Here is a 12,265-nt window from a genome sequence, read left to right as displayed (position 1 = left end):
GTTGGTTTTGGTAAGAAGTGGTGTATGTGTGTTTTTAAATAGAAGTATGTTCATTCCATCTAATCTTTTAACTTTGCTGGTGTACAGTCATTTATAAAATCTCATTATATTTTAAATGTAGTGTTTGTAAGGATTTCTTCTTTTTAGTTTCTAATACTGGTAATGTCAGAAAGAGAAGAGGAACTAAAGAGCCTCTTGATGAAGGTGAAAGAGGAGAGTGAAAAAGTTGGCTTAAAACTCAACATTCAGAAAACTAAGATCATGGCATCTAGTCCCATCACTTCATGGCAAATAGATGGGGAAACAATGGAAACAGTGAGAGATTTTATATTCTTGGGCTCCAAAATCACTGCAGATGGTGACTGCAGCCATGAAATTTTTAAAAGACACTTGCTCCTTGGAAGAAAAGTATGACCAACCTAGACAATGTATTAAAAAGCAGAGACATTACCTTTCTGATAAAAGTCCGTCTAGTCAAAGCTATGGTTTTTCCAGTAGTCATGTATGGATGTGTCCGAGAGGTGGACCATAAAGAAGGCTGACTGCCGAAGAATTGATGCTTTTGAACAGAGGTGTTGGAAAAATTCCTGAGAGTCTCTTGGGCTGCAAGGAGATTCAGCCAGTCCATCCTAAAGGAGATCAGTCCTGAATATTCATTGGAAGGACTGAAGCTCAAACTCCAGTACTTTGGCCACTTGATGCAAAGAGCTGACTCATTGGAAAAGACCCTGATGCTGGGAAAGATTGAGGACAGGGGAGAAGGGGACGACAGAGTACGAGAGGTTGGATGGCATCATCAACTCGATGGACATGAGTTTGGGTAAACTCTGGGAGTTGGTGATGGCCAGGGAGAAGGCAATGGCACCCAACTCCAGTACTCTTGCCTGGAAAATCCCATGGACGGAGGAGCCTGGTGGGCTGCAGTCCATGGGGTCGCTGAGGGTCGGACACGACTGAGCGACTTCACTTTCACTTTTCACTTTCCTGCATTGGAGAAGGAAATGGCAGCCCACTCCAGTGTTCTTGCCTGGAGATCCCAGGGACGGGGGAGCCTGGTGGGCTGCGGTCTATGGGGTCGCACAGCGTCAGACACGACTGAAGCGACTTAGCAGCAGCAGCAGCAGGAAGGCCTGGCGTGCTGCAGTCCATGGGGTTGCATAGAGTCTGACACCCCTGAGTGACTGAACACCACCTGGTAATTTATTTATGCCTTCTCCTTTTCTTGGTAAGTCTTTCTGGGGTTTAATCAGGTTTTATTAGTTCAATTAATTAGAATCAAATTTTTATCTTTATCTTCTTTATTGTGTTTGAGTTTTCTATTTAATTTCTGAACTTTATTGATTCTTCTGCTTCATGGTTCTTTTCAAACTTCTTAAAATGAATGTTAATTGACCTTAAACATTCTTTCCTCATTTATGTATTTAAAGCTGTATGTACAGCTCCCTGTAAGAATGGCTTTAGTTTTATCTCACAAGTTTCATATTTCCCATTATTTAATAAAAATGTTTTCTAATTTTGTTGTAGTTTCCTTAACCTATGGTTCCTTTTAAAAGCACATTGCTTACATCTCTAACATTTGATATTTTCCAGTTTCCTAAAAAAAAAAAAAAAAAAAAAATTTGGCTGCCCCAGGTCTTGGTTGGGGCATGTGGGATCTAGTCCCCTGAGCAGGGCTTGAACCCAGGTCCCTGCATTGGGAGCACAGAGTCCTGGCCACTGGACCGCCAGGGAAGTCCCTATGTATCCTTTTTTTGCTCCATATTGTTTTTTGCGTCTGTAAGATGCTACCTAGGATCACTCTCCTTTCGCTTGAATAACTTTCTCGGGTTTTTCTTTGGGGTGAGTCTGCTGCTAACAAATTCTGTTTTGGGTTTTTTTTCTAGGGGAAGAGTGTCTAAAAATACCTTAACTTGCCTTCATTTGAAGTTGTAGGGTGGCAGCTATTTTCCTTCGGCATTTAAAAAACATAATTGCTTTGTTTTCTTTGATATGCCAACTATCAGCCTTACAGTTGCTGCTTTTAAGATTTTGTTTGTATTTGGTTTTCAGCAGGTTTACACCAACGTGGGGAGGTTAGTTTTCTTTGAATCGATCCTGTTTGTAATTCATTGCCTTTCTTGATGTTTTTTGTCAGCTTAAGCATTTTTGTGTCCATTCTCTCCTCAAATAACATTTCTGCCCAATCTCTCTCTTCCCTTCTGCCCCAAATGACTTTTACCCTCTTTTCTGTGTTTTGCATTAAAAAAAAAAAAAAATCTGTGCTGCTTCCTGTTTCCAGTTCCACATGTAGGGAGCTTGAAGTCCCCACTCTGTCCTGATGAGTAAAAAGCTGAACGATCAATGGTTTAGTCGTTAAGTCGTGTCCAACTCTCTCGGCTCCATGGACTGCAGCCTGCCAGGCTCCTCTGTCCGTGGGATTTCCCAGGCAAGAATACTGGAGTGGGTTGCCAGTTCTTTCTCCAGGGGATCTTCCTGACCAAGAGATGGGACCCTAGTCTCCTGCACTGTAGGCTGATTCTTTACCAACTGAGCCACCAGGAAATCAGTAACTCTTCCTAAATCCATTTAAGAGAAGGGAGGTCCCAGGGCATACCACTGCCCCCCAAACTGGAGAGACTGACAGGTAAACACAGAGAATCACAAATTATCAGAGCAGAAAACTCACAAGCTATAACCTCTGTGGGAACCGAGGCAGGGGTGGAAAAACTAGAACTGTAATTGATCAACTGCTGGAGTCCCAGACAGGACAAGTGTTAAGTCACAGACTCTAGGGAGCCCAGCCAGAGAGAGGTCCCTGCTCTTTGTTCTTACCTCCAGGAGCTCGACCAGGTTCACAGATGTCAGCGGAAAACTTCCTCAATCTCTAACCCTTCGCACTGGGCACATGGGAACTCAAGGTGTCTTCAGACTTCTCATCTACATCCTCAGCCGCTTCTCTTGGGCCCACCTTACGCTGATTAAATCCTGACCACCCCTTGGTAAAGACACCGCCTGCAACGTAGGAGACCTGGGTGTGATCCCTGGGTTGGGAGGACCCTCTGGAGGAGGAAATGGCCACCCACTCCAGTATTCTTGCCTGGAAAACCCATGGACAGAGGAGCCTGGTGGGCTACAGCCCATGGGGTTGCAAGAGTCAGATGCGACTTAGGGACTAAACCACCATCACCCCTAAAACATCACCTTCATTGCTATTCTGTAGAGTGCAGGCTTTTCCATTTTGTTTCCACAAACCTCTGTACCTTAAAGGCTGGACGTAGAACAGGAATAGTATTTGCTTTTCACTTCTACTCTCAAAGGAAGCTCCTTCCAGCTCACTTACATACTGTTGACTTTATTTAGGCCCATCCGTCCGATTGTTTCCCCCTCGTTCCCAGTCCAATTCTGTGGGTCCATCACAATAATAATTTCTTTGCAAGAGGTTTAATATCCTTGTCTTTTCTCATCTTATGCATCTGGAAAAACCCAGACCTGGTTCTACTTTATTGTATGTATACTTCACATCTGTTCTGAACAGCTAATTTTGTCTGGAAGGAAAAAAAAAAACACAACAAACCACAATTGTGTTAACTGCCTGTCTTTAAATTCGTAATTACTATTCTCAAATCAGCTTTCACAATTGCTTGGCAATTTAACAGTTGTATCCGTAATACTCTGCTATTCTTGGAGACAACCATTTCTACCTTCTTTTTCCTCAAACCTCCAAAACTTTCCACATGCCAGCCACACTAGTATCTTTGCTTCATCCTTTACTGAGAAGAGACGGAAAACCCCAAACCTTCCCACCACTGTATCTACCAAATTACCTCCAGTGCACCTATTCTCTCCAATCACGGAGGAGGCCCCGATGCCTTTGTGTCCTGAACCGCACCCCCTCTTGCCTTCCCAGGGACTTCACTGTTGCACAGTCCTCACCTACTCTTGCTGTTGCACCACCATTCTCTCTCAATTTACTGACTTGCTCTCAGCAGCCTATGTACAGATCTAATTTCTCTTGTTACAAAGCTTCCCTCCACACCTCTCCTGGACCTCACGATCCTTTCTAGATGCCAGGGCTTCTGCTCCCCTTTATGGCAACGTTTCCTGAAAGAGCCGGCAACCCTGTCCGTCTCTCTTCACCGTGTGCAGTCAGGCCTCTATCTCCACAGACCCACTGAGCTTACGATTGACGTCATCAGTGACTTTAATCTTCCACCAATCTTAGATCCACCCTCCTACTGCCTGCCAAGGGGCCACCGCTGTTCCTTGGGGTGTTCTTCTTTGGCTCCAGGAAAGCACCCTTTCTTGGTTTCTCTCCAGCCTCACTCCCCTGAGCCTTATGAGTACGTTCTCCTGCTCTACTGAACGTCCAGATTCGGGAGTGTTTCAGGGCTCAGAGTCGGACTCTTCTCCACGGCTGCTCTCTCCCCAGCCCATCTCATTTAGTTTCGTGGCTTTAGTCAAATATCAATGACCCCACAATCTGGATGTAAGCCTGACCTCTGTTGAGACCCACACTTGGATAACTAACTTCTCACTTGACCTCAAGACAGGTACCTCTCAGATATCTCAATTCTGGCACATCTCAAACTGTAGATTCATCCTAAAATTTCCTGTTGTTATCACTCATTATTTATTCAGTTAATCCAGCCAAAAATCTCAGTGACATCTTTGACTTTTCTTTTTCCCTCACTCTTCATACCCAACCTGTCATGCCAATATTACGTCCCAAATCTATCCCCAGTTTACCTCAGGTCTGCCCTTTCCCTGCCCTTTCCGTCCAGGCTGCCACCACCTCTTGCTTAGACATTGCCTTGGCTTCTGCAGCCTCTGCACGCTTGCTAAGTTGCTCAGTCGTGTCCGACTCTTGGCAACCCCATGGACTGTAGCCCGCCAGGCTCCTCTGTCCGTGGGATTCTCCAGGCAAGGACACCGGACTGGGCTGCCACGCCCTCCTCCAGGGGATCTTCTTAACCCAGGGACCGATCCGTTCTCTCTCGTTTCCTGCATTGGCAGATGGGTTCTTGACCACCAGTGCCACTCGGGGAACCCCTGCAGCCTCTACTCCTGCCTTTTTCCAAAGTGTTCTTCCAAAGCCTGTCTAACCATCATGTAAACTGATCAAGCCAGTGTACTACTTCAACTATGTGAGAAGAAAGTGAAGTCGCTCAGTCAGGTCCAGCTCTTTGCGACCCCATGGATTACAGCCTACCAGGCTTCTCCATCCATGGAATTTTCCAGGCAAGAATACTGGAATGGGTTGCCATTTCCTACTTCAGGGGATCTTCCCAACCCAGGGATTGAACCTGTGTGATCTGGCTATACCCCTCTGCAGTTTAATCTGTTGATACCCCATCATATTCAAAATGCTGGAGTCACACTGGTCTTCTTTTTCCAATTCCCTAAACCCTCCAAGGCCTATGCACGTACTGCTCTTTTTTCTCTTCCTGTTTTCACATGGGTAAAGCCCAGTCTTCCTAATTTTCAGGTACAACGTCACCTTACGGAGGCCTTCCAAAGTCCTCATCCTACTTACGGTAAGGCTTCCTCAGTCCTTCCCTCTCAAACTGTTTGTTTCCCTGCCTGGCTGCAAGCTCTCTTCTATGTTGGCCTTATCCATCGCCTCCCGTGCCCAGCACAACATAGGTACTCCATAAATAATACACATGTTGAGTGGTGAGTGACTTTATAATCTTTAGAAAGGGATGGTTTTACTACGTTTACAAATGGCTTAGCAAACGTGGTAAGGTTTGTTGATAAATCGGGCTGCTCAGAGCCAGAGATAAGGAGACAAGCTCTGCTGAGCTTTTTAGGCCATGTGCCCACAGCACAGTGCTTTATTTTTGCTTTTATTTACCTATATTTTTTACCTTGGAAATAAATAAAGACGTTAAGACAATCAGTCAGATACCTTGCTGAGTTCAAAATGTGTAAGACTACACAATTCTGATCCACATATAATGGCTCTATGAAAAGAACATTAGGTTACAGCTAGATGAAAGGTAAACAGAACATTCTTATATAGTATGAAAATAGTCTAAAACCCAATTATTTCACCGATATGCAGATACCAGATACATTTATTATTTTTATTAGTAACATGTATCTTTAACCTATTATTTTTTAAATATACTGAAATAAAATAGTAACCAAATGAGGTACACTGTAAAGTTTTCAAACACGTCTATTCATGTGAAAGGCTAAGTTTATTTCACAGTTTGCTTGTAAGAGTTAACAGCTAAGATAAAGCTGGAATATACTTACCTGGGCAATCTGAAGAATTTGAGGATTTGGAGTAGCCAATTACAAACCTCTTAAAATAAATATATATTATTTACACAAAAAATAGTTAAGAACTTATAATCAGCATAAAATGTTAGCTGCGGTTGGCTGTCACTGTTTAAATATCCACAAGGTGGGTCTAGACAAAGTTATGTTCCTAAGGGTCAAATAAGGCTGTGGTTTTTCCAGTGGTCACGTGTGGATGTGAGTTGGACTGTGAAGAAAGCTGAGCACCGAAGAATTGATGCTTTTGAACTGTGGTGTTGGAGAAGACTCTTGAGAGCCCCTTGGACTGCAAGGAGGTCCAACCAGTCCATCCTAAAGGAGATCAGTCCTGGGTGTTCATTGGAAGGACTGATGCTAAAGCTGAAACTCCAATACTTTGGCCACCTCATGTGAAGAGTTGACTCATTGGAAAAGACCCTGATGCTGGGAGGGACTGGGAGCAGGAGGAGAAGGGGACGACAGAGGATGAGATGGCTGGATGGCATCACTGACTTGATGGACATGAGTTTGAGTAAACTCCAGGAGCTGGTGATGGACAGGGAGGCCTGGCGTGCTGTGATTCATGGGGTTGCAAAGAGTCGGACACAACTGAGCGACTGAACTGAACTGAATGGCCTAAAATAGTTTATCTTAAAAAGCAGGTTGGTGAAAAGACAACTCAATACACACTGATTTCACGTCCCCAAACTTTAGTTTATTTCAGAGACTATTTATTTGAACCATTTTTTCTTTTCCTATAAGGAAAGGAAGCTTGATAGCACCTGAATTGATACCCCATTAAAGTTACTTAAATTATTCACAATTTCATTCAGGTTTTAAGTTAATCTGATGTTTAGCAAGTAATCTCTCAAAAGGGGTGCTGACTGCCAACAGATGAAGGTCAAGGATACCGTGTACAGAGGTACGTACATATAGTGATGCTACCACGCAAGCAATGTTCTCAGGTTAATACAGTGAAATTGTTCACTACAGTTCTTGTGGATTTCTGAAAAATTTTAGTCTCTGGCTTGCTTTGGAGCATAATTTCAAATTAACTTTTCATTACTTTGCAAACTTTGCTTTTATTTGTATCATTTTTACGTCTGTTTAAAAAGAGCGAGGATGGGAGTTTTCCAGCTTGTTTTGGAAGAACGCACCCAGTTTTATGATTAGTGTCTGTTTTATCATTAAAGAATCTATATTTTGCCATGAAAAAAATAAATGTAAAGTCTTACTGACATTAAGGGGTTTAATAGCATAATAAGAGGGACTCGAAACACACTGTGTATCTTACTGGATGGTGCCTTTCATGAAAACCTGTTAGCATTTGGATAAATGGATTCACAAATTAATAAAACTTATCACATTAAAAATACATTATATTTATTCATCAGGTAACAAACATACTAATGTTACTATAGTTCAAAGCAAATGAGAATTTAAACATTTTTTTCTTTAAATCATCTCAGAAATGTTTTCATTTTATACAACACAATGCTTTTTAAATAAAAGTAAACTAAAAGAGGTAACTTATGGAGATTATATTCCTAAATTAAAATATATTGAAGTGAATATACAGCTTCTCATTTCATTTTGCTTGGCTGGAGGATATAGTGTTTCAAAATGAAAATAAATACACATAGCCAAAATCAAAACCAAAAGAAGTATGCAAAAACATTTTATTTATAATAGATCAACATTTTTGACATGAAAGGAAGCCACTTTCAATTTCTCAGGAATGCCTAGAATCCAACAGTTTCCATAAATACTAGCTAACAATTATTTCACTGTAGGTTAAAGAAATAATTTCAGAATAAACTTTTTAAATGGCTCTGCCTATGGAAACTTATTTTTTATATGCTTGAATGTGTAGTAAGCTAGCTTTGCCCAGGAAGTGAATGTAATCCAACTATACTCCAAGTGTATTAAAACCAGTTTATACAACAAACATGACAATCACCCATGTGTATCAGCTGTGCTCAAAAGAGAATTCTCTTTACCGAAATACGCATTTTTCAGAAAGGCCTCACATTAAACCATTAAACCAACCGCCTCCCTCCTATGTCCAGGATCACTCTTTTCTACTGAAAGTTGCATTACTTGACAGACAATTGTCAAATTCCAGGGGAACTGTACACTGACTTAAGACTCTATGTGATATATATCAAACACAAGAACAGGCACTGACTTTAGGGGACAAGGTGACGACTGAGACCAACAGTAAGGAAGCCAATGTCATTTTTTGTCTATAGGGAAAGAAGCAGCCCCCAAATGTCCCGAACTTTTCTGTACCTCTCTGTAACGCATAGGATGAAAAGATACTCTCTGAAATTAAGATTCATCAGAAAATTTATCACCTTAAATAGAATGTTTTATGTAAATAAGTATTAACTTTTAGATCCAAACCATACTTTCTTCTTTTCTCCCACTTGGGAAAAAAAAGTCACAATTATTAGCTTTTCTTACTTAAATTTAGTTTGAGTATTTAAATCTACTACACACCAGTTTGTAAAATTCACCTTGGTTACCACTCCCCATGCGATGCGTGCTCTCCTTCCTCAGGTAAGTCCGTTATATCCATATAAGTAATGGGGAGATTTACATAGCACTTAAAGAATACTCATGAGAGCACTGAAATGTTGAAGGTTACACTATTATCTACTGACTGTAGGATGTGTAATTCAGATTCACTACAGTATTGTAAATACCGTGTGAATGGAGCGCACACAAGTCCTACAGACGCACAAACTGAGTCCAAAGGCACAGAGTGATGCTGGTGGCTCTTTCTAGTCAGTTAAGAAGCAATAAAGTCTGCGTCATCCTTTCGTGATTTAAATACTTAAGTCATCTCCATTTTTATTACTTTATAACAATGACTTCAAATTTACATTATTTTAAGTACCACTGTAATAGCTTAGTGTATCATACAAGTATTTGCTAATATCCCATCCAAAAATTAAAAAAAAACTTCACTATATATATATATTATATATAAAAAAAATATTCTGAAAGACAAGAACATAGAGGGGACTTGGTACAGACTGTCAACTCAGGTTTACCACCACAGTTGGAACTCCAACACTGACAGACATACAGCAATGATCAGAAGCAGTGCCAGCGTCTTTGGAGGTTAAGATGACATTAGGATGCAAGAACGGAAACCAGAAATAAAAAGGCAAGCACTTCCAGTACCAGGAGCCAGTCTGCCTGAGGCCCACCTCAGCGCTCGCCGGGGCCTCCTCCCGCGCTTACTTCTTCCTCTGAAACACGGTGGCCAGCATGGCGCCGGATGTTGTCAACTGGCCCATTTTGTTCAAGAACTTGGTCTTCGCATCTTCACTCACTAAGCTTGCAGCAATTGACATTGAGCTAGGAAAAAGATTTTGAAAATTCGTGTAAAGCAATTAGAAAATGAAAATTATCTTATGTTTTTTTTTCAAGTCTTTAGTAACAGAACATTAAGAAATACATTCTGAACTGGTATCACAAAAGGGAAACTAACACTTAGGGAGTAGAGCTTTTTGGTACCATCGGAGGTTAGTAGCTTTTGTGTTAATCATTTCTTGAAAGGAAGCAGTGTGGTGTAGTGATTAGGAGCAAGTCTGGAATGTGACTGAAGCTCAGTTCTGTCATTCACGAGCTGTGTGACTTTGGGCAAGTTATTTAATCTCTGTTTCCTCATCTATTAAATGAACATAATTCTAGTACCTACCTCATAGGGCTATTCAAGGATTAAAAAGGCTTCCCTGGTGGCTCAGCTGGTAAGCAATCTGCCTGCAATGCAGGAGACCCGGGTTCCAGCCCTGGGTCAGGGAGATCCCCTGTAGAAGGGAGGGGCAACCCACTGCAGTATTCCTGCCTGGAAACTTCCATGGACAGAAGAGCCTGGTGGGCTACAGTTCATGGGATTGCAAAGAATTGGACATGAAGCATCACTACGAGCAAAGCTAGTGGAGGTGATGAAATTACAGTTGAGCTATTTCAAATCCTGAAAGATGATGCTGTGAAAGTGCTGCACTCAATATGCCAGCAAATTTGGAAAACAGCAGTGGCCACAGGACTGGAAAAGGTCAGTTTTCATTCCAATCCCAAAGAAAGGCAATGCCAAAAAATGCTCAAACTACTGCACAATTGCACTCATCTCACACGCTAGTAAAGTAATGCTCAAAATTCTCCAAGCCAGGCTTCAGCAATATGTGAACCATGAACTTCCTGATGTTCAAGCTGGTTTTACAAAAGGCAGAGGAACCAGAGATCAAATTGCCAACATCCGCTGAATCATGGAAAAAGCAAGAGAGTTCCAGAAAAACATCTATTTCTGCTTTATTGACTATGCCAAAGCCTTTGACTGTGTGGATCACAATAAACTGTGGAAAATTCTGAAAGAGATGGGAATACCAGACCACCTGATCTACCTCTTGAGAAATCTGTATGCAGGTCAGGAAGCAACAGTTAGAACTGGGCATGGAACAACAGACTGGTTCCAAATAGGAAAAGGAGTACGTCAAGGCTGTATATTGTCACCCTGCTTATTTAACTTCTATGCAGAGTACATCATGAGAAATGCTGGACTGGAAGAAACACAAGCTGAACTCGATTGCTGGGAGAAATATCAATAACCTCAGATATGCAGATGACACCACCCTTATGGCAGAAAGTGAAGAGGAACTCAAAAGCCTCTTCATGACAGTGAAAGAGGAGAGTGAAAAAGTTGGCTTCAAGCTCAACATTCAGAAAACGAAGATCATGGCATCCGGTCCCATCACTTCATGGGAAATAGATGGGGAAACAGTGGATACAGTGTCAGACTTTATTTTTGGGGGCTCCAAAATCACTGCAGATGGTGACTGCAGCCATGAAATTAAAAGACGCTAACTCCTTGGAAGGAAAGTTATGACCAACCTAGATAGCATATTCAAAAGCAGAGATATTACTTTGCCAACAAAGGTTCGTCTAGTCAAGGCTATGGTTTTTCCTGTGGTCATGTATGGATATGAGAGTTGGACTGTGAAGAAGGCTGAGCACCGAAGAATTGATGCTTTTGAACTGTGGTGTTGGAGAAGACTCTTGAGAGTCCCTTGGACTGCCAGGAGGTCCAACCAGTCCATTCTGAAGGAGATCAGCCCTGGAATTTCTTTGGAAGGAATGATGCTAAAGTTGAAACTCCAGTACTTTGGCCACCTCATGCGAAGAGTTGACTTATTGGAAAAGACTCTGATGCTGGGAGGGATTGGGGGCAGGAGGAGAAGGGGACGACAGAGGATGAGATGGCTGGATGGTATCACTGACTCGATGGACTTGAGTCTGGGTGAACTCCGGGAGTTGGTGATGGACAGGGAGGCCTGGCGTGCTGCGGTTCATGGGGTCGCAAAGAGTCAGACACAACTGAGCGACTGAACTGAACTGAGCGACTGACACTGGGTTCCTGGATGAGTATACAGGGCTCATTAGCAGTGCCAGGCATTAATAGCAGGTGTAAGTGTTAGTTCTTCTTCTTCTTCTTAGCATTACTTCATCTACTGCTTACAGCAATCCTGGAAGATAGATATTATTCCTATTTTCACAAATGCATAAACAAAGCCACACTGAGGTCTTTGAGGTCGATCACCAACTGCACTAGTGTCAGTCAACAACGCCAAATCTTGTTTCTCTTTGGCCAACCTTCTGTGTGGAGAGTAAGCACAATCCAAATGACTACTAAAGACTGCTGATACATCATACTATTGAACAAAGTATTGATCAGGGACATTTTTCAGTGATTCAACAATTGTGCTGTAATAAGTAGATTCAGGAGTCCAGCTTGCTGGCTTTGTGACTCTGGCCAAGATACTTTAAATCACTCTGATTCAGTTTCCTCCTCTGCAAAATGTCTTGAGGTCTAAGTAAGAGAATATGTCTGACCCTGTCAGAGACAAGTGAGCGGTGAGCCAGGTACAGGACCTCAACAGACGTCTGTTACATCTACACACGGAGGACGCACTGCTATGAGCCCTTCTGGTTCCGTGTGGTCTTTACAGGAGGC

At 42.2% G+C, this 12,265-nt stretch overlaps 1 protein-coding gene across 5 annotated transcripts in view; it reads right to left on the bottom strand.

Annotated features, from left to right (window-relative positions):
- Positions 1–7,905: 7,905 nt before the first annotated feature.
- The window catches only part of RELCH (RAB11 binding and LisH domain, coiled-coil and HEAT repeat containing), a 114,136-nt gene continuing 109,776 nt past the window's right edge, over positions 7,906–12,265 (bottom strand). For all 5 annotated transcript variants that reach the window (XM_061400358.1, XM_061400360.1, XM_061400359.1 and 2 more), the window contains one exon: positions 7,906–9,612. In XM_061400358.1, coding sequence (XP_061256342.1) covers positions 9,492–9,612 — 121 coding nt within the window. In that variant the 3' untranslated portion in view covers positions 7,906–9,491. The remainder of the gene's footprint in view (positions 9,613–12,265) is intronic.

The sequence above is a fragment of the Bos javanicus genome, chromosome 24 (genome assembly GCF_032452875.1).
Source record: "Bos javanicus breed banteng chromosome 24, ARS-OSU_banteng_1.0, whole genome shotgun sequence".
NCBI lineage: Eukaryota > Metazoa > Chordata > Mammalia > Artiodactyla > Bovidae > Bos > Bos javanicus.
Note: the sequence above shows the minus strand (reverse complement) of the source record. Positions and strands in the feature narration are given on the sequence as shown.